Here is a 22,325-nt window from a genome sequence, read left to right on the forward strand (position 1 = left end):
TCTGAATGTCAGGTAGTTAAATGTGTGCACACCGAGCACACATTTAAAACACAAGACTTCCCCCCAAAGAATCCTGAGAACTGTAGTTTGGTAAGGGTGCCTTGAATTGTAGCTCTGTGGGAAGAAAACTACACTTCCCAGGATTCTTTGGGGGAAGTGATGTGCTTTCAATGTGCATTCGATGTGCTTTAAATTTATGGTGCGAATCTGCCCCTAGGGAAAGATCTGGATGGATGCAGTCAGTGATTACTGCCTTATCCTCCATGTTTGTTATGAGACAAAGGTCTCTGAGAAAAAGTAACACCAATTTCCCTACCAAAATTGATAGGACTGTCACTGTCACCCTGTTCTCACACACACACACACACACACACACACACACACAAAAAGGTTCTGCTAATTGCTATCAGTGGATGTAGTACTGTGATTGAGGATTTTTGGAATATGAATGCATGTACCACATAAGGGTCCTCTCTCAAAAGTTGTGGACGTTTGGCTTTTTTTTTTTTTTAGCTTTACCTGTTGGTGAACTTTCAGTGTAGAAAGTTCGGGGGTTCCTGGCTTTTCTTCAGAGATGGTTGAAATTCAAGTATAACTTTCTTCCCTCCCTCCTCTGTAAGAAAGAGGCAACTTCATTTGCTTCTTCCCCCTCCCTCTCCATGCCATAAAGCTGCGGTGCCTCCTCTGTTCCTTTTCCTTACAGAATGCGCTTGGCATGGCAGAACCTGAAAATGTGGGAACTTGAATTCCTGGGGTGGAACGGAGCCAGTCACTTGTGTTGTGTTCCACATTATGCATGTATCAGGTGGCTGCTCACTCTTGTACCCGTAATGCCACCCCTGCTGTGAAGCCATTCTACACCGAACACGAAATTTACAGGGATTGAAAAGGTCACTTTACTATTGTGAAATTAGCTTTTTCCGTGCCCCCCTTTTGGATTATGATTCGGCCCCATTCATTGAATTCAAGCAGCTGTCTGTTCAGTTCTGAGGCCGACGGAGGTTATTTTGGCCGGACAGTGGGATATGTGCCATTGATGCCAAAATGCATTCATGTTAATCATGGTGATTACGGTGAGTGCCTGATGGATTAATAATGACAGGATACTTCAGATCGAGTGGTAGCGGTGTAATTAAGGTCGTGCTGGCTTGCAGGAGTTCTTAGGCACGGATTTTCGTAATTAAACCGAAAGAAACCAAGAAATGCCAGGAACAGCAGTCTTCTGTTCTACAGGCATGGAATGCCACATGGAATTTGGTATTCAGACACCTAAGGATCTCTGCTTTCGTAGACTTCATGGTTCAGGGAATACCTGCAAAATATATTGTCCATACCTTGGTCACCCCCAAACTGGACAGTTGTCAAGCTCCCTCAACCTGGTGCCCTCCAGATGTTGAGGACCATGGTGGTGCTGGCTAGGGATGATGAGAGCTGTAGTCAAAAACATCTGGAGGGCACCAGGTTGGAGAAGGCTGCTGTAGCTGGTTTAGAATGTTGCGAGCCAGTGACTAACTGTGGCTAACCGCAAGGACCATATTATTTAATAATATTTATTGATTATACAGTGGTGCCTCGCAAGACGAAATTAATCCGTTCCGTGAGGCTCTTCGTATAGCGGTTTTTTCGTCTTGCGAAGCAAGCCCATTGACAGCTTAGCGGATTAGCGCTATTAGCGGTTTAGCGGCTTTTAGCGATCAGCTGTTAAGCGGCTTATCAGCGGATCAGCTGATAAGCGGCTTAGCAGCTTAGGAAAAGGGGGGAAAAGGGGGAAAAAACCCGCAGGAACTCGCAAGACACTTTCGTCTTGCGAAGCAAGCCCATAGGGAAATTTATTTTGCGAAGCGCCTCCAAAGCAGAAAACCCTTTCGTCTAGCGGATTTTCCGTCTTGTGAGGCGTTCGTCTTGCGGGGCACCACTGTATTTGTTAGTCGCTTTACCTTGTTCAAGGCAACTCAAAGCAATGTACAGCCATATTATACCTATTCTGGAAGAACTGCCCTGGGCCACCCCTGGCAATTCCAGGTGCTGATGTTTAAAGTCCTAAATATGCTTTGATGTCCCAGTCCAGCCCTCAGGGAATTCCCCTCCGGGTGGAGACCTTCTTAAGCACCACAGATGCTTGCTTCCACATGAACCAAGGCAAAAGGAAAGGACTCTTTCTGGCAATCTCTCAATTAGCAGACACACAGAACAGTGGCTTGCAACAAATTAGGCTCAGCTGACATAAAAAAGATAATTGTGGTATACTTTTAAACCCCTATTTTTCGGCCAGTGGAACATAGAAAAGTGCCTTGGTCCATCAAGCTCGCTATCATTGACACTGACTGTTAGCAGCTCTTTGGGATTTTTAGATGGGAAATTTTCTACAGCCCTCAGTAGGTGCTCTGAATAGATAAGTAAATGCTCTCAATGGATATCTTTTTAGCATAATCCAGTGTGTGCCTGCTCAGAATAAAGTCAAATTGTATTCAGTGGAACTATCAGCCAGGGAAAGGTATATAGCAGAAGTTCCCAAAATGGCTGGTGGACCACAAGTGGTCGATGAGCTTCATTCAGGTGGATTTTCAGTAGAAGACAGGAGATGGCACTGCATATTCATACTTGTTTATAATTGTATTTTTATTGCTACTTTTATTCCTTATATTGTATTTTATTGCTTACTGTATGAATTCTGCAGGATACAGTATTGCTATGATTTTGTGGGCACCTTGATTCCCCTAAGTTCCTGGGTGCCAGATCCTTCCCTAAGTTCCTAGAGTTTAATCAATGTTTGGAGTATTAAAATGGGCTGCCAGATGCTTAGCAAGGTGTTAAAATACAGGCCAAACCTGTTTCTGGTTCAGGAAATCAACAGGGAGAAGAGCCATTATGGAGAACAAAAGGCAAGGTGATGAGCCATTAAGAAGGCAAAGTCTGTGCCAGTCAGCAAAGGGTAGGCCCCATCTCCTCAGCTCTGGGTTAGTTGGCAGGACAAATGCCAGAGCTGGAAGGAGAGTAATTGTTTAGGATTGCAGTTCGCAGGGATGTGAGCTAAGAGAGAAAAAATGGCAGTCTGCAAACGCAGCAAGCTGAAGCAGAGAGTCAGGGAGCCATGGCAGATTTCCGTTTGGATCCAAGGCCACAGCTATGGGAGAAGCAAGGCCCTCTTGGAGTGTTAATGCTGTGAGACCCTCCATCAGATGTTCAAGTTATATATGTGTGTAAATAAACCATATCTTGGAGATTGCAGTGGCTTGCAGCAGTACATAGGAAATAAAAGAAGCAACAGAAATGCAATTAAATGTCATACAATATGTGGCACAGTGCAATGAAATTACTACAACAGGCAGAAAAATCATTAAGTGGTCCATCAAGACCTTCAGAAATTTTCCAGTGGTCTCTGCGGGGTGGGGGGTGGAGTATAGGATTTCAGCATTGCAGGATTTTGCTTTCCTGCAACTTTGTCTTCTGCCGTTTGGGTGTCTTTGGAGAGTCAAGTTTCATCCCTTGCCAATTTTCATCTGAATTTTCTTCTAACAGTTGGTTGGAAGGCTGAATCAAGAGCCTGAATCAGAAGCTGATACCCTCTTTTTCCTCCAGTTGAGAAGGAAGTTAGGGCCACCTCTGACAGCTTGGACAAGGGGGTGGAACAAAGCTGATGGTCTCCCTTCCCCAATCTCTAGTTAGACCCATGAACAATCTGATCACTTCTATGGAAGGAAGTAATGAAACTTCAGCTAGGGACACAGTTGAGGAATGTGTGGCTGCTGGTGGTGGAATTCCCTAGATCCAGTGACTTCAGTGTTAAGGGAAAATGTCTTCCCAGCTATGGTCTGCTGTAGGGAGTTTTTGATGCTATAGTAGGGGAGATGGGCTCTGCTTCTCAAGATGTGTGAAAAGAACAAGGGGACATTCTGGAAGTCCCTCCCATCTGGACTCTCTTGATCTAAGACCTTTACATTGAAAATCCAATACATCCGAAATAACTCATTCCAGATAACTGCACATGCATTCATGTCGTGAGATATAAATATAACAAAAACAAAATGCATTTTGCCCGCCTTCCCCCTGCTCTTTTCTTTTAAATCACCTAATTTTGGAGGCACTTCTATTAACTCTGCAAATTAAGAATGAGCACAGTGCGAAAGGAGGAATATTATTGCAATGGTCGAAGGCATTCTCTCGCCATATGTCAGGGTTCCCCTTAAAGTAGGTCATTCAATTCCCAAAATGAATGAAGCTTGGGCAGGTTTTCCCTTCTCCTGTGTGAGCAAATGAGTGTGGGTGAGGTGTGTATGTATTCTGTGTGCTGTGATAAAATCTGGGCTTGCAGCATGGAGGGTGGGCTCAGTCAGGAAGCCTGTCCCAAGCTGTGACTACAACTCCCATCATCCCTAGTAATCAGGATCAGTGGTCAGGGGTGATGGGAATTTTAGTCCAACAACACCCGGAGGCCCAGGTCTAAGAAACACTGTGTCTACCACTTGAGCTATGGCCATTTCCCAAACAAAATGATTGACACCCTTCCTTTCCTTTCAGGTGTTGAACCTCTTCCTTGCCTTGCTGTTGAGCTCCTTCAGTGCCGATAACCTTTCTGCTCCGGATGAAGATGGGGAGATGAATAACCTGCAGCTCGCCTTTGCGCGCATCAACAGGGGGCTCAGTTACGCCAAACGTGCCATGTGGGATTTCTGCTGCAGCGTCCTCAAGCAGCCGAAGGCGACGGCTGAAAAAAAAGCCATGATGAAGCTTGCGGCTCAGAACCCAGCCGTCGTCCACAACTGCGTCAACAACCACATGGGCATGGAGTTTGGCAAGGAAGAGGACCACCACAAGGAGAACCACACCGCTAGCGACGGGGTTGAGGGAAACCGGGAGAAGCAGCAGGTGGACCACAACGATGACTTCATGACCAACCCAAACTTGTCCATCTGTGTCCCCATTGCTCCAGGAGAGTCTGACATTGAAGATGATGAGCAGAGCACATTTACGGAAACGGACCAGGTAAGCTGCTCATCCTTCAGTAATTCTTTGATGTGGTGAACAACTTTTGGGGGCTTGGAGGCAGTGTGGTAGACACTGCTATTGTAGCACATCCTATGTGGCTTCCCACGCTGTGGGGTGGAGGTTTTCTCTTGTCTTCTTAGCTCTGTTGCTAGCAGTGGGGCAGCACTGGCGGAAGAGGCTGCAATTTGATCCTTAATCTATGGTAGCCTCACAAGCCCAGGCCTACGCCAGAAGTGGCACCCAAACTGCAGGTTGGACATCCATGGGTACGGCCATAGCATCTCCCTTGGCTTGGCTTGGCATTATAGTATATTTGAAGTATATTTGAAGATATATTATAGCTGGATATAATTTTTAAGGCCAACTCCTCTTTGTATATTACTGGGCTTGCGCCTCCTGGTAACAACAGGGATGTTTGTCTCTATTGAAATGGAGCCGAATAATGTGTTTGAGCTTTTTGGTATGCAGAGAGTTCAGTGTATGGCTCGTGAATTTGGCTTAAAGAGTAGACTTTGCATGTTTCAGTTGCACGCACAGAGAGATGCTTGTAGAGTAAGAAAATAATGGTGTTTATTATAGGAAACACATAACTCGGATAGAAAAAGTTTCTTGTTTTAAGCTAGCTAGCTAATTTGGAGAAGGGAAAGGCAGCTATGCTTCTTCCTTTGTTTCTAGAGGATAGAGCCAAGGTCCCAGAGAGAGGTGTGAGGAGGAGGAGGTTGCAAACTGGATGCAACCTAGGATGTATCAGTCTAACTGTAAAGGCATAGGGAGGTCAGCAAAGAGACCGAAGGTCTAGGAGTCTGGAGGTCCCTTGGTCTATCTGTTTTAATTCCATGCAAACTCCTCTCAGCAAGCTTCCAACAATTTCTGTGGCCTACAAGGACATATCACTACACCCCTGGCTTAATTTTAGCTGTCATTCCCTCTCCCTAGGGAATCATGGGAACTGTAGTTCTGTGAGGGATCTAGGGATCCCAAGCAGAAAATTTTCAGTATCCGCATGAAACTACAATACATAGGATTCTTTAGATAAAGCCATGACAGTAAAAAGCACACAAAACTGGTGCAGCTTTGTAGAATACTGTAGATGTTTTCCAAACGTCATTTCTGCCTGCGTTGTGGTTTCCTTCAAAGCCTTGGCAAAGTAGAGATGGGCTTTTATTCAGGCTTTGGAGTTTTGAGTGGGGAGAATGTCATAGTGTGACTCAGTTTCTTATACCCTGTGAATGCTTTTATGTTTGAAAGTGATTACTATAAAAATGGCTGTCGATAATTCAAGTTATAAAATGGAAGGGAGCCTCTTTGTAAGAAGGTTGTAAAGTTTCTTGGTTCGATCAGCCTCACCAAGACCTCAGCATTGTGTATCTCTTTCTGAGGAATCCCAGAGACTGAAATGTTACTTCGGGGTGATGTGTAGGGAAAGGGGGCAGCATGTTTCATTGGAAGACAAGGCAGTAAATGAGTTCCTTATCTTGTCTCCTTTTTTGACATTTTAATGTGCTTTTGATGTCTTTGGGGCAGTTGGATAGGGTTTTTATCTTGTGCACTGAAGTGGGTGTTTTCATGGCATTCCCATTTTTCATACAGAGATTGTGTGTGTGTGTGTGTGTGTGTGTGTGAGAGAGAGAGAGAGAGAGAGAGAGAGAGAGAGAGAGAGACTGAATGTGTGTGAAACATTGCCAGCTGTGAGCGCGTAAAAGACTGAGGAGAGGACACCGGAAGACTCCCTTGTCTAACACTTTTTCTCCGGCCTTAGGGTCATGGTTGTGGGAAATTTTGAATTGATCAACGACTGAAAGGGCTAGCAGCATTTGGTCTGCTCACAAACTCCTGTCGGCACCAAAACTCTCTGGTCAAGACCTGTTTCCTCCAGCAACAGAAGCTTTTATGGAGCCCTCTGCATATTGTGCCCTCTTCACACCTTTGCTTCTGCTAGGAAGTGTCTGGCTGTGCCACATAATAAAGGGAAGCAAAACTTCTGTTCCATTTTCCCCACACTTTCCCATTTCCCATCAAATTTCCTTCCTCTTCTCCAGCTGCGGCCATTCAACCCTATGCATAGGGGAAAGCGGATGAGGGGTACAACAGAATGACTGAGAAGCCTGTGGGGTCTGGAATCAATGTGCAGGTCATCAGCTGCTTAGCCCAAGGATTTTCAATTCTTTTGTTTTCCTTTTTTAAATTCTTCATATTTGGGGGTCATCTCCAACAGGACCTTTGCGTACTGCAGGGAAGAGAGCACCTTAGGGTCCTTGCACAGTTTTCACATAGCAGTGACCCAACAGATCTAACTAGGTGCCCTGTATGAACTATTCACATTAGGCAGGTCCCCTTGCTATATTGTTTTAGGCACCGGCTGAAAACTTTAAAAAACAAACAAACCAGCAAGCCTATCCCAGCATATAATTTAGTTACTATTTTCTGTCTGTCTGTCTGTCTCTCTGTGAATTGTTTTGAGGGTTTAGGCTGTGTTTTATCTTCAGTGTTGTCCTGTGCATCAGTTAGAAATCTCTGTAAGCAGTTAATAAATCTTTCCAGCAAAATAAATGATAAACTGAGAGTGCCAAACAAACGCCAGAAAGTCACAAATGATGCTTGGCTTCTATTCCGTTTATGATCCTTTCCACCATGGAGCCTCCGCTGAACTTGTCCATCTGGGTCCCATTGCAGGGAATCTCTGATGAATCCAAGGGAGTACAGTTTGAAGACTGCTATCCTAAATTCTACAGTAATGGATTACCATAAATTATGCAGCTTTGGGCCTGATTTCTTACAGCCTGCAATCCACACAGATTCAAAGGCCCTTGATCAAATCCTTTATCTGGGTTCAAACTGGAGTCCATTTCCTCCTCCACCCAGTCTTTGTAAAGAACATTCCAAAAGCTGTGCATATCTAATTATTATTCCTCTTGAAGGACTTATTCCATCTGGAGGAATAATTAAGCAAATGTGCATAATTTAGACCTAGATTCACAAAGATAGGCAGGGCAATACTGATGTTTTCAGTGCTGCATCAGTGGGGGTTTTGTTGAGGTTATTTCTCCAAGCCTTAAGCAAATGTTCCTGCAACCTTACAAGTCCTCATCTGGGTGGTTCCTCGCCATTTTCACGCTGTGCCTCCAAATATTTAGTTAGTGGTGGCTGCTTGATGATGTCGCAGATGCAGTGTGCAATCAGGTTCATTGAAGAATGAGATCAGTTGGGTTGATATCTTTCCTAAGCATGTTGAGGCCACCTGATAGAAAAGCCTTGCAAATAAGTTTGGAAATGTTTTCAACCCTGGAAATGTTTTACTTGAATACTTGACTACCCACACCTGTAATCAGTGTGGTATAGTGGCTAAGAGCAGTGGACTTGTAATCTGGTGAACCGGGTTTGTGTCTCTGCTCCTCCACATACAACTGCTGGGTGACCTTGGGCTAGTCACACTTCTCTGAAGTCTCTCAGCTTCACTCACCTCACAGAGTGTTTGTTGTGGGGGAGGAAGGGAAAGAAGAATGTTAGCCGCTTTGAGACTCCTTCGGGTAGTGATAAAGCAGGATATCAAATCCGAACTCTTCTTCTGTATTAACCACTTTTGACCTAGAAGTTGCCGGCTCACGTAAGTGGTTTTTAACAGTCTCCATCCACAGAATGTCCTCCCACGAGGACAGCATTGCTGGATCAGTACAAAGGCCCATTTTGTTCACTATAGGAGCAACTGCAACTGGGTAGGGTGCCAGCTTTGCATGCAAAAAGCTCTTGATTCATAGAATTGTAGAGTTGGAAGGTCATCCATTCTAAGCCCTGCAGTGTAGGAATATTTTGCCCAACATGGGGTTTGAACCCACAATCCTGAGATTAAGTGTCTCATGCTTTACTCACTGAGCTATCCCAGGTCCACAGCATCCGTCTCCACCATCTCCAGGTAGAGCTGGGGTGGGGACCCTGTCTGAAGCTCAGGAGGACCATCATCTGATAATCCCCTACTGTTAATGATTTCTTCCCTTTCTAAGGATGCTCCACCACCACCTCCTTTCCCTCAGAATAGCTACTGCAAGAGACCCTTTGTCAAGGGAAGCCCAGTGGCTTTGCAAGGGATAGTTGTGTTCGCCTCATCTAACTAATATTTCTGATCAGACAGAATCCACATGCCTGAGGAGCTGGCTTGCATCTCAACTATTTTCTTTTAAACACTTCTTTTTTTAAGTTGGTTCCGGGAGTTGGAGCATGTTGTCTGGCTAAAGAAAGCTTATTCTTTCCGCTCATCAGTTGTCCCAAGCTCATTGATTGTTGGCCAATGCACATTTTCTGTACGGCATTAATTAATTCTTCCCAACCTTCAGCAGTTGGTTTTCTCGGTAGTTCTGCGTCTGTCTGATCAAAGAAACGAATCTTAGTTCTTGATTGCTCGTGCTTGATTAACTTTGTTTGTTTTTGTATGGCTCCATTAGCAGATTTACTTGTGTTTAGTTCCTGGCGGTGGGAGGAGGCGGGCGCAGAGCCATCTCACAGAACTGCAGGAGGAGAAAGAAGTGTTATCAGAACAGAAAGCAGGAAGTGTTTGTTTGTTTGTTTGTTTGTTTGTTTGTTTGTTTGCTGAAAGTATTTACCTTCTGCTCCATTAGTCTGAAGACTTTCAGAGCAGCCTACAATAAGTCCTTCTTAAAAAGCATAAAACAAAAACTGTTTTCAAAACAGCCACAGCAGCGCTCTGTCCAATAAAGCGGAAACAGGGCTCTAGGTTAAAACAAACCTGAAAGGTGATAGAAAAAAGACTGGGTTAGATGAAAAGGTCCTTTCAGCTGCCACCACCACAACAAATAGATGCTAGGCAAGTTTCCTTGGGGGGAGGGCATTTCAGAAGAGAAGGAGCCCCGGTGGAAAATGTCCTTTCCTCCATCACTGGGTTCGTTACTTCAAAGGCAGGAGAATGCAGAGCAGGCCATCTTAGGATGATCTTAATGTCCAGGCATATCTGCGTGGGAGACGCTGGTTCTGCAGTTACCCAGGTTTTCAGCTGTTCAGCATGTAAAAGGAAAGAACTGTCATTTGGGAGAGTGCTTGGAAACAGGCTGGTATCCAGGGTAACTGTTTCAAACCTGTCATGATGTGCTCCCTTCCACTGGCCCTATTAGAATGGTAGCTGCCGTGTATTGTAGTAGCTGAAGTTTTAGGCTAGTCTTCAAGGGCAACTCCTCTTGCAATGCATCACAGTAGTCCGACATTACTGGAGCACAGGTAACTGTGGGAATGCTAACTCTGTCTAGAAGAGGATACAGCTAACTTGCCAGCCTTAACTGGTGGGAAATGCTCCAGGCCATGGGAAGCCCCATACACGTCTCCAAATTTTGTGATGCAGGTTCACTTATTTTCAAAGAATTCAGCCTGATGGCAACATGCCAGTGGCAGGAGATGGCCAGAGGCAAAAGTGAGCAGAGCAATAGATGTGACTCTTAACTTTGTACCTTAGGGTTTAATAATAATAATAATAATAATAATAATAATAATAATAATAATAATTTATTATTTATACCCCGCCCATCTGGCTGGGTTTCCCCAGCCACTCTGGGCGGCTTCCATCAGAACACTAAAATACAATAACCTATTAAATATTAAAAGCTTCCCTAAACAGGGCTGCCTTCAGATGTCTTCTAAAAGTCTGGTAGTTATTTTTCTCTTTGACATCTGGTGGGAGGGCGTTCCACGGGGCGGGTGCCACTACTGAGAAGGCCCTCTGCCTGGTTCCCTGTAACTTGGCTTCTCGCAGTGAGGGAACCGCCAGAAGGCCCTCGGTGCTAGACCTCAATGTCCGGGCAGAATGATGGGGGTGGAGACGCTCCTTCAGGTATACTGGACCGAGGCCGTTTAGGGCTTTAAAGGTCAACACCAACACTTTGAATTGTGCTCAGAAACGTACTGGGAGCCAGTGTAGGTCTTTCAAGAACGGTGTTATTATGGTCTTGGCGGCCGCTCCCAGTCACCAGTCTAGCTGCCACATTCTGGATTAGTTGTAGTTTCTGGGTCACCTTCAAAGGTAGCCCCACATAGACCGCATTGCAGTAGTCCAAGTGGGAGATAACTAGAGCATACACCACTCTGGCAAGACAGTCTTCCATGCAAACACCAGAGAATTCTAGACACCCAATTCTCTCCAGAGATTTGGAGGGACACATGTGTCCCTCCGGGCCCAGGGTTCCCCACCCTCTCCTAGGAGGCTATGTCTCTGCCGGCCTCCAGAGTGACTCCAGGAAAACTAGCTTGGGGGAGCGAATGGCTTCCAAAGGCCACAATTAAGGGAGCTAAGATTTTGGTATAGACATTAAAACACAAGTGTGCTGTGACTGAGATCTGGAATGAGCGAATGGGGCAGCAGGACAGCTTTGGGGAGGGAATGTCCTCTTGCCCATTGCTACCCCCTGGAGTTGTCCTCGCCCTGCTTCCTTTGCTAGGTTTGCCTCCTCCATTTGTTTCTTGGTCTGTATCGCTGACCTGCCTAGCTGTATCCTGAATCGCCCTCAGCTGCCCCATCTGACCCACAAAGCCCCCTGCCACCCCACCTGGCTCCTAGGTGGCTGGGCCTCTACCCGAGAATAGCAGAGAGCAGAAAAAGCACAGATCACTTTCAAAGAAAAGGCAAAGACATAAAGACAGCATGGGAATACAATCAAATGTTGATATAAAAAATCCTTATAGTCAGTCAATCTACCTATAATCTATTCAGCTGATATTTAGCCTTCACAAGATGACAACTACACTGGCTCTCTGCATCACTTCCCTCTGTGGGTTGAATTTGCTGTCGTTCACCCAAGAAACACGGCAAAGGCAGCAGATGGGTCAGTGTTCCTTAATGAATATCCGTGTCTGACATCCATCACAGGGGAACCCACCATTCTGCCCCCAGATTTTTTCCTTGGGGGGGATTCCTGTAATGAAGTAGATTTGTCTCGTGAGTCGCTGCTGATATACATCAGGCAAAAGGAACTCGGATACATGTGACGGCAAGTCCGGAGCAAAAGAACCATTCCCTCCACACGCACAGGAACCCATCTCATAACAAGGCCGCTTGCCAATGCGATTAACCTATTGGGCTGGGAGAGAAGTCGGAATGTTGACATACTTATTTCTGCATTTCCCCAAAGTGCAGTTAACGTAATGGATCCAATACCAAAGTCCACTGAAGAGCCGAGCAGTCAGTGAAAAGCGTGGGGCCTTGCATGATTCAGCTTTGTGTAGGATCACTTGAGGCGACTGATTAAAGCAGTTATTGTATTTGTTTCTTACTATGTTATGCATGATTGTGTTTTCATTTTTTTAAAGTGCCTTGTGATTCTCATAGGCATAGAATTATTATTATTATTATTATTATTATTATTATTATTATTATTATTATTAGTTCTCCCACTACCCTGCCACCAAAGGCTCAGGTGGAAGATTGTTGTGTTTGGGAGACTTTTGCCTTGGGGTTTCTTAGTCAGTGGGTCTCTGTGTGGGTAGCACAACATGGCTGTCAAAAGTGCTACGGATCTCAACCTGGAAACTGAAACTGCTTGTTTTGTTACCCAGGGAGAAAAACCAATGCTAGATTATGCAATCTGACACAAAATTGTATTACAACTTCCTTCCAAAAACATAATTCAAGGGAAGACAATGCTTCGTACCCTCAGTATGAATTGCCGTTTGTGTTGATGCCAGATAACTCATCAGATTAGATTGAGGAGCCACAAAGCCAATTCAAAGTGAGGACAGTGTTCCATTGCCTGAATCTGAATTGGCTTCACAAAGTTGCCACGTTGCCAGATCTGGTTAGCTATGTGCCATCACATTTATTATTGCCAGTAGTACATGTGAAAAAGATCTAGGGATCTTAAGTAGGCCACAAGCTTAACGAGTCAGCAGTGTGATGCAGCAGCAAAAAAAACCTACTGCTACTCTATAGGCTGCATCAACAGAAGTATAGTGTCCAGAGATCAAGGGAAGTAATAGTACCGCTCTGTTCTGCCTTGGTCTGACCCCACCTAGAGTACTATGTCCAGTTCTGGGTGCCACAATTTAAGAAGGATATTTGCAAGTTGGAACACGTGCACAAGAGGGCAACCAAGATTATCAAGGGTCTGAAAACAAAACATTACGAGGAACGGTTGAGGGAGATGAGTATGTTTAGCCTGGTAAAGAGGAGATTGAAAGGTAGCCATCTTCAAATATCCAAAGGGCAGTCACATGGAAGATGGAGAAAGCTTGTATTCTCCTGCTCTGGAAGGTAGGACCTTAACCGATGGATTCAAGTTACAAGAAAGGAGATTCCGACTAAACATCAGGAAGAACTTTCTGACAGTAAGAGCTGTTCAGCAGTGGAACCGTCTCCCTCGGAAGATTGTGGACTCTCCTTCCTTGGAGGTTTCTGAGCAGAGGTTGGGTGGCCATCTATCATGGATGCTGTAGTTGAGATTCCTGCATTGCAAGGAGTTGGACCGGATGACCCTTGTGGTACCTTCCAACTCTACAATTTTATGATTCTATGATCTGTTTTCTATACCAACTAAATTTCCTTGGCTTAAATTGTTCAAACTAAGCACACCTGCATAATTTCTCTTAACTTTATTCCATGATTGTTGCAAATGAAACCTGCATTTCTCAGGAGCCGGGTTCTGCACCCAGTTCTGTGCTTTCCACTGCTAGCCCATGAAGCCATGCTGCATCAAACACTGTATAGGAGTTCCTGTCCTAATAATAATAATAATAATAATAATAATAATAATAATAATAATAAAGGGGGCTGTACTTGATCGTTGCCCTTCATGATCTTGTATAGTATAGAGAGACATCAAAGATTAGCAACAATGGACACTCTTTTTTCTTTTTTCTTTTGTTGAGTACTAGTGTTCCTGAGCTCCCACTTCAATGAAGAGCATCAGATAACAGTCTTAACCACAACAAAAAAGTCCAGGAATTGAGTTTGGGAGAAGCCCAGAGGATTTCAAGAAAGCAGGGCGCATTGTGCTTTTGAGCACAGCAATTGGAAAGTTCAGATGGTGAGATAGCATTTCTCCTGCTGTTGAGCGTTGTGTAGTTTAACTGAGCAAAATTTAATTTCCACAAGTATTTCTATTATCCAGGCCTGCACTGGACAGCAGCCACCTTTGCTGAGCAAGGACCAGTTTTGAGCAGTGCAATAAAGTAGCACACCTCTGAAAATATCCCGTGCCTAAATAGGAAGCTCTGGAAGAGGAAGAAAGGAGCAAAAGTACACATCACTTTCCCTTTGATGTTTTCCATGGCACCCAAATATGGCATCCATTTGGGTAGGTGCACCATGTCTCTTGCTCCTCTCATTGGTGAAGACCATGACGTAATGGTAGAGCAAACCTTTTGCATTCAGAAGGCCCAAGACTCATTTCCAGGCAGACCTGGAAAGAATCCTGATTGAAGAGGCATTACCAGTCAGCGCAGACAATAATAAGCAGGATGGACTCAGTGTGGGCGTTCTTATGTACTGTCTAGCCCAAACCTTTAGCTGTCTTTGTGGCATGGAAGGGAGTTGAATGTAGGATTGACTGGTTCACATCTAATATCACTCTGTTGTAGGGATCATAGGATTGTAGAGTTAGAAATGGGGGAGAAATTTGCTTTGTCCACTTCTTCCAGCAGACTAACCCTTTCTGAGCCCCCAAAGTCACCAATTGTTCAAAGTGCAGCTTCCAGTTACATCACATATTTCTCCAGATTTTGAAATCCATTTTTGGCACACAACATGTTCTCAAAAATACGTTCTTTACATAAATGTTTGCACAAAACGCTGTGTTTACTGGTTTTAAGGGGAAAAAAGCACATGAGATGTCTACAATGGCACAGCACAAGCTGGAATAGGGTGCCAGGGATGGGGAAGAAATATGATTCAGATTGTGCTCAAAAATGAACCAGCCCAATTCACACTTTCCAAAACAATGCAACAACTGAAAACACAGCTGCACTTCAAAATTCACACTTCTCTGAATTTAGCAGTCCCGTTCCCAGCCAAGGAATGTGTACAAAAATTGCATCTACTAGGGTAAACTGGGTTAGGGAAAATTGCTCAGCAAAAAACCCTGTGTTTTAGGCAAAATTGCACACAAAAGTATATATTTTAAAACTAGGAATGGGAAGCCATGGCCCTCTAGTTGGTAAAGGTAAAGGTAAAGGTACCCCTGCCCGTACGGGCCAGTCTTGACAGACTCTGGGGTTGTGCGCCCATCTCACTCAAGAGGCCGGGGGCCAGCGCTGTCCGGAGACACTTCCGGGTCACGTGGCCAGCGTGACATCGCTGCTCTGGCGAGCCGGAGCCGCACACGGAAACGCCGTTTACCTTCCCGCTGGTAAGCGGTCCCTATTTATCTACTTGCACCCGGAGGTGCTTTCAAACTGCTAGGTTGGCAGGCGCTGGGACCAAGCAGCGGGAGCGCACCCCGCCGCAGGGATTCGAACCGCCGACCTTTCGATCGGCAAATCCTAGGCGCTGAGGCTTTAACCCACAGCGCCACCTGCGTCCCTCCCCCTCTAGTTGGTAGTTGTAGTCAAACATCATCATCCCTGACCCAACAGGTGAGCCCAACAACTGGAGGGCCAGACAATCCTCATCCCTGCTTTAGATGGTAATCTTCTACACAGCTGCTTGGGATTAAGCCCCACTGTAGTAGGATTTATATGTGAGTGAGTACATGTATAACCGCCCAGGTAGCAAGGCTGACGTTCTACCATTAGCAGGGCCTTTTCTTGGGTGACTCGGGAGTTGTGGAATGCTGTCCACTGTCTCTATGTACCCTGTCAGGTGGTGGTGTGGTTGCTCGAGAGCAAACAGGCAAGACTCCGACCTGTCTTTTCCAGCTTTCTTATTAGTCCAAAATATTTACGGTGAAGAGCATCGCAAGTTCATGCCTGACTCAGTCGCTAGCAGAATCTGGGAGTGGTCGGTCCTTGTACCTCCCCCAGCATAACAGTCACGTGACTCCCATCCTTCTCCTCCCCTCTCTGCGCCAAAACCTACTGCACAGAGTGAGTGCTGGCAAAGGGGTACTTCCCTCCCCTCCGCTTTGCTCAGGCTCCGTGTTGAGGCTCTCCCTAGCACCCCCTGGTCCCTGCACCTCCTCCCCACTGGAGGCTGGGCTTTCCTCCTCGCCAGAGGAGGAGCTGCTTCGCAAGATCTTCGGAGGTTCCCTATAACACAACTGCCCTTCCACCTCTCAGCTGATGGCAGTTCCCTGACATACCCCTTTCCCCATTAGCGAGAACTGTTTCATCCCATTGGACACTGGGGATTTGGCGAAGGTTCTCATTGTTTTCATGTAATTTAAAATGTTTGTTCTATTATTTTTTACTCTTTTTTGCATGGACATTTTATTATTATTTTTAAATTCCTGAAAATGACCTGTGACCATTCCCTCCTGAATGGCAGTCTAGAAATATGGTATTTATTTATTTTTTAAATGGTTAGAAATCAGAATTTTGATGTGCATCTGTGTGCATGTGCACATGCACACACACAGAGTGTTATGGCTATTTCACTGTTGCCATTTTTGACCAAGGAGGCAGCTTTGTTCTTCACTGGCATCCTTTGGAACGCAGCACACAGGGGCTGTGCTAAACCAGCAGCATTTGCTCACTCGTCTTCGGAAGTTGCCTGTATACATTTGTTATGATGGGCTGACTAATTGGGTCATATGGACATGAGTGAGCTGCCTGCTGCTGCGAGGGAAGCCTTTGCACTTATCTAAAGCACCCAAATGTAACTTCTAATTTTGACACACAAGCATGCACACACATCCTTATTTTAAGCTGTGCTCCGTTCTGCATCAGATTTGAGCCACAGTGATTCTGCAGAGCAGAGGAACGCAATGGCACGGAGGAATCTGCTGTATCTTGAGCAAGATCATTGGCCCACCTAGTGCGGTCCCTAGTCTCCTACTGATTGGCAGCGGTTCTCGGGTGTTTCAGGCAGGGATCTTTTCCTACTCTGACCTGGAGATGCCAAAAATTGAACCTAGGACCCTTTGCATGCAAAGCATGAGCTCTGCCATTGAGCTACAGCTCAATAAAGAGGGCGGGAGGGAGATATGTACAGTGCTGTGTTTGGGTGGTCCACAGGGTAGATAAAAAATTTCACTCAGCCTGGAGTCAAGGCAGCAGGGAACGTAGGTCAGCAGGAGTCCATCGGGGCATCTAGACAAAACACTTAAAGATCTAACACCACTCATATGCCCCTTTCAGACGTTACTCCATTTAAGAGGTCTCACTGTGGTCTAAGCCAAGGGACTCCTGCAACATGGAGACCAATTCATGCATGAAGGGGGCTCTAGAAGTTACCTCTGCCCCAGTGCTATTTATTGACCCCATTCACATAGGTGCTGGAGATTTAACCTGAGACCTTTTGTATGCAACAGATGTGTACTGCCATTGGTCTACAGCCTTTCGCTTCCAGCTGAAGCCCTTGACTGAACCCTTTCCAGTCCCAAGGGTGCCAGGTCTCGGGAGTTATGAACTCTGTGCATTCCCAGCTTGATGCCTTTGCCTCTCAATAGGTTCTTGGTGAACAATGAGCTTCAGAATATACCACAGTACAATAGAAATATTAGATTCTACACCTGCTTTGCAGATGCACACAACACAACGCAGCACACTGTTTAAGATTCTCTGTCCACCATTTCCAGGTGGGAAGGATCTGCTACGCTATCTTCCCAACAGGTGGGTCATGGTTGCTTACCAAGAGGGAGAGGTGGAGGGGTGTGGAGGTCAGTGCGGTGCAAATTGGTACCAGATTGGCTCCTGCCAATGTGTTTGCCCTGTGCTGATCTCATAGAATCAGAGAATCCTAGATACGTAGAGGTGGACGTGATCCCAAGGGTCATATAGTTCCAATACCCCTGCGCAGCTCTGCATTTCTGTGATTCTGTGAGGTCAGTGCAGCACAAACACATTGGCAGGAGCCAGTCTGGTGTTCTTGCATAGTAGCTTCACCCCACACAATGAGCTGCTTCTGCTGCCTCTCTCCACCCCAGAGTCTTCAGTACCCCTGTATTCCTATGCCTGCCCTCCTTTCAGTTAAGACCTGGTCATTGTTTTTCCTTCCATCACTTACTTTCTCCAGTGTAAGGGACGCTGTCATACACACTCTTGCCCCAAAGATTACTGAGTTGCTTATTCAGGACAAGGTCCCGTAGTATGGCACCTAAGGTATGTGAAGCAGTAGAAGACAAATGTAATAAACCACTAGTAGTCACAAAAATCCAAGGCACTCGAATGAATGATATCAGGCATTGCTCATTTGACAACATGCATTTGGACAAATGCCCAGACTTTAGCCTATATGTCACTCATGGTCTACTGGGTAGTATTTCAAGGATCCCTCTTTCACCCCCAGAGCAAAAACTCTGCTCTGAAATGAGCATTTCACACAATTTTTGCTTTTGGGGAGAAGTCACACTGCTACTCAGAAATAATCAAGGGTTTTTTTTTGGGGGGGGGTACATGTGTGATTTGAGCTGTTGGTGCTATCCTGGAGCCACAAACCAAGAAACACTGAATAGATACCCAAGACTTAAGTATGTGCTTCTTTCCTCTAGATTATCAGAGCTTTCATTTCATTTGCAGAAGTAATCTCTGAGTATCTGTCATATATTACAAGGTTCTGGGGCATGTATTCAGCTGCCCACTCAGTTCAGACAGGGTTCACAAGCAGATTTATTGGATCCTATCACTTGCTGTGCCCATGAATGCACCAAACTTTCCTCCTGCAATGTTGGCTGAGGAAGGTTGCTTGCGGGTAGACAGTTGTCATTAGCAAAGTCTGAAGAGTCCTGCTGGATCTGACCAGAGGCCCATCTACTCCAGCATCCATCTCACAGTGGCCAAATGGATACTCATGGGAAGCCCTCAAGGAGGACATGGATGTAACAGCCCTCTCTCCACTTGTGAGGGCTAGACAAATTCATGAAAGGCAGGGCTATCAGTGGCTACTAGCAGTGATGGCTATGCACTTCTTCCACTGTCAAAGGCATCAGGCACCTGAATACCAGCTTCTGGGAATCACAGGTGGACTGGATGGGCCACTGGTCTGATTCAGCAGGCTTGTCTTATGTTCTTACGGCTTGGCTTCCTTTCAGAGTAGAGGTGGCTGGATAATTTATGGTGGTTTTGTAATATTGGTCTTATTTGCAAATATATACATAGAGCACAAGTGACATTAAGCAGCGCCAGCACTCATACAAGGCAGGAGTCTACAAGTTCTGGCCCCCCAAGTTGCCTTCAGCTTAAAGCTCACAGCCCAGCCCTCTCTCCGCTTCTCCCTTTCTCAGAGTTCTTCAATTTTTACATCTTGTTGCACATAGAATCACACAAATCTGCTCCCTCCCTTTGGCTCAGGCTTGAAGAATCTCAAACCTGGAGACCAAATGTGTCCCTTCAGGCCTCCAAGGCATCATCATGAAGCCAAGCTGGAGGTAGGGCTATTCCTTATGACTCTGGGATGGGTGAATTTAAAAAGAAAGCAGTGGCAAATTGTTGTTGGCATCTGCCTGTCTCAACAGACAGTGGAGTGAGCCTCCGGAGGTGAAGTCAAACTACTGTGTTTGCAGTTTTTTTATAGTTTTTTATGATTTACAAAAGTGTGTGCAATGTCTCTCTCTCATATTTTCCCCCCATATGTAACATTTTTACAAATCGGTTTCATTTGTTGAGACATTGGGTAGAAAAGGGGGAAAGATGGTTGGGGGTGGGGGCAGGTGGCGATGTTTCTATTTTACTTAATATATGTAGGGTTCGGTGTCAGCGTTGCTTGTGCAGGTTCTCTGCTGTTCACTTGTGTTCCTTTGGTGGTGAGAGAGGTTGGGGTTGGCCTAGGGTGTGGTTATTCATTTGTGATTGGCTGTGGTGATCTTTGTTTTCATGTGTGAGTGGGGTGGGTGGGTGTTTTGGATCAGGTTAGCCATACTGATTTGTATGCTGTTGGTGGATTTTTGTCGTTGTCTTGATGGGCTGTGTATGTGATAAAGGGGAGACATACCGGGGTGAAGACATCTTCTTCTATTTGTCCCCCTGTCAGTTTCAGTTTATTGGTTAATTTTTCTAGTAGGGCTGTTTCCTGTGTTTGCAGTTCTGAAGGGACCTCCCTGGGGTGCAAGCCTGGGGTCCTGAGCTGCCCAGATGACAAGAGCTTGCTGCTGTGGTCCAAAGGAAAGCAGAGCAAGACGTTGGGCACTAGCTTGGCTGCAGGTGTTGCTGGAAGGAGGCATACAAGGCGCCATCCATCAATCTTAGGGAATTCACTCCAGATTTGTGTAGGGTTTACTCACCAAGGGCTTGAGACCCATTGGCTACCCTGGACCCCTGACCATTAGGTCCAGTCGTGACATACTCTGGGGTTGGGGCGCTCATCTCGCTTTATTGGCCGAGGGAGTTGGCGTACAGCTTCCAGGTCATGTGGCCAGCGTGACTAAGCCACTTCTGGCGAACCAGAGCAGTGCATGGAAATGCCGTTTACCTTCCTGCCAGAGCGGTACCTATTTATCTACTTGCACTGGTGTGCTTTCGAACTGCTAGGTTGGCAGGAGCAGGGACTGAGCAACGGGAGCTCACCCCGTCACGGGGATTCGAACCACTGACCTTCTGGTCGGCAAGTCCTAGGCTCTGTGGTTTAACCCACAGCGCCAGTAGTGAAGTTTATAATGCCACATTGGCTCAGCCCTAGAATATCTTCCAGTTTTATATATGGTTTTGGACAAGAGCACACGAGCCTGAGGATAGCTTCTGATTGCAAACCACAGTCTCTGCTCCAAAGTCATTTCTTGTGTGAGTTCTCTGTTTTTCTTACGGGTTTCTCAAAACAGTGAAACTGTAAAGCTGTGGTGGCTTCGGTTGCTCTGACACCTCCGACTGCTTTGGGTGGACGTGATGGTACGAGGCTTTCTCAATCACGGGGAAAATGTACAAAAAGCCCTAATTGATTGAAAAGCATCTTCTGCGGTTATTTCAGGCAGTGCCTGGGAGCGGGCGGCAATTGGCGGCGAATGTTAGAAAGCGCACTCCAGTCTTTAAGAGACCGTGTTTGTCAACCCATTATGTTGTAATACCTGATTCTTCGTATTGCATTGTGGAGAGAGCCCAATTACCAAGAGGAAAATAAAGTGCACGCTGATTAAAACATCGTCGACGAGCAATTTCTGCTAAAGGTAGTGGCTTTGGGCGCTGCACAATGAACACTTATGAAGCACTCTTGTGCCTTTTGAACTGATAACAGGAGAAATTAGCATTGCCAATGCTGCCCTCTGCCAAGTTCTCCCACTTAAGGCTAATTTTAAAAACAGAACCCTTAGAGGAATGAAGTTGTGTATGTTTTAGAGGCAATGAAGCCAGGCAAGGAGATTTGTATGAATTCAGGGATTGAGGGTGCACTGAATATTCATCCTTGTTGATGGGAAAGGGGGTTGCTGAGTGTGTGGGGGGCAGTGTACCTCCCAAACAGAGATTTACAGCCTGTTATTCTCCCCTCTTCTGATGCTGATGTTTTACTGACATCTTCCTTTGCCTTGACGTCCTTCATCTTCTAGTAATCCCAGTAATCAGGGATCCTGTGCAGAACATAATGGCATGGCAGGACCATGTAACCAACCTGTTTGGGATGTGACGGTGTCCCAAAGCCAGCCTTTTATCACCAGATGTTCCCTGTTTTGTCGTGCTGTAGGAAGGGGATGCTGGTGGTGCTGTGGGTTAAACCACAGAGCCTAGGGCTTGCCAATCAGAAGGTCGGCAGTTTGAATCCCCACGACAGGGTGAGCTCCCGTTGCTCGGTCCCTCCTCCTGCTAACCTAGCAGTTCAAAAGCACGTCAAAGTGCAAGTAGATAAATAGGTACCGCTCAAGCAGGAAGGTAAACATCATTTCCGTGTGCTGCTCTGGTTCACCAGAAGCGGCTTAGTCATGCTGGCCACATGACCCGGAAGCTGTATGCCGGCTCCCTCGGCCAGTAAAGCGAGATGAGCACCGCAAGAAGAAGAAGAGAAGAAGAGTTTGGATTTGATATCCCGCCTTTCACTCCCGTTAAGGAGTCTCAAAGCGGCTAACATTCTCCTTTCCCTTCCACCCCCACAACAAACACTCTGTGAGGTGAGTGGGGCTGAGAGACTTCAAAGAAGTGTGACTAGCCCAAGGTCACCCAGCAGCTGCATGTGGAGGAGCGGAGACGCGAACCCGGTTCCCCAGATTACAAGACTACCACTCTTAACCACTACACCATACTGGCTCTGGCAACCCTAGAGTCGGCCACGACTGGACCTAATGGTCATGGGTCCCTTTACCTTTACCTTTACCTTTACCTTTACCTTTACCTTTACC

The 22,325-nt window shown here is 45.9% G+C and overlaps 1 protein-coding gene across 7 annotated transcripts in view; it reads left to right on the forward strand.

Moving 5' to 3' along the window:
• Positions 1-22,325, forward strand: part of SCN5A (sodium voltage-gated channel alpha subunit 5) — a 222,509-nt gene that overhangs the window by 121,310 nt on the left and 78,874 nt on the right. For all 7 annotated transcript variants that reach the window (XM_079996335.1, XM_079996336.1, XM_079996337.1 and 4 more), the window contains one exon: positions 4,519-4,983. In XM_079996335.1, coding sequence (XP_079852461.1) covers positions 4,519-4,983 — 465 coding nt within the window. The remainder of the gene's footprint in view (positions 1-4,518; positions 4,984-22,325) is intronic.

This window comes from Podarcis cretensis, assembly GCF_951804945.1.
Source record: "Podarcis cretensis genome assembly, chromosome: 12".
Lineage (NCBI taxonomy): Eukaryota > Metazoa > Chordata > Lepidosauria > Squamata > Lacertidae > Podarcis > Podarcis cretensis.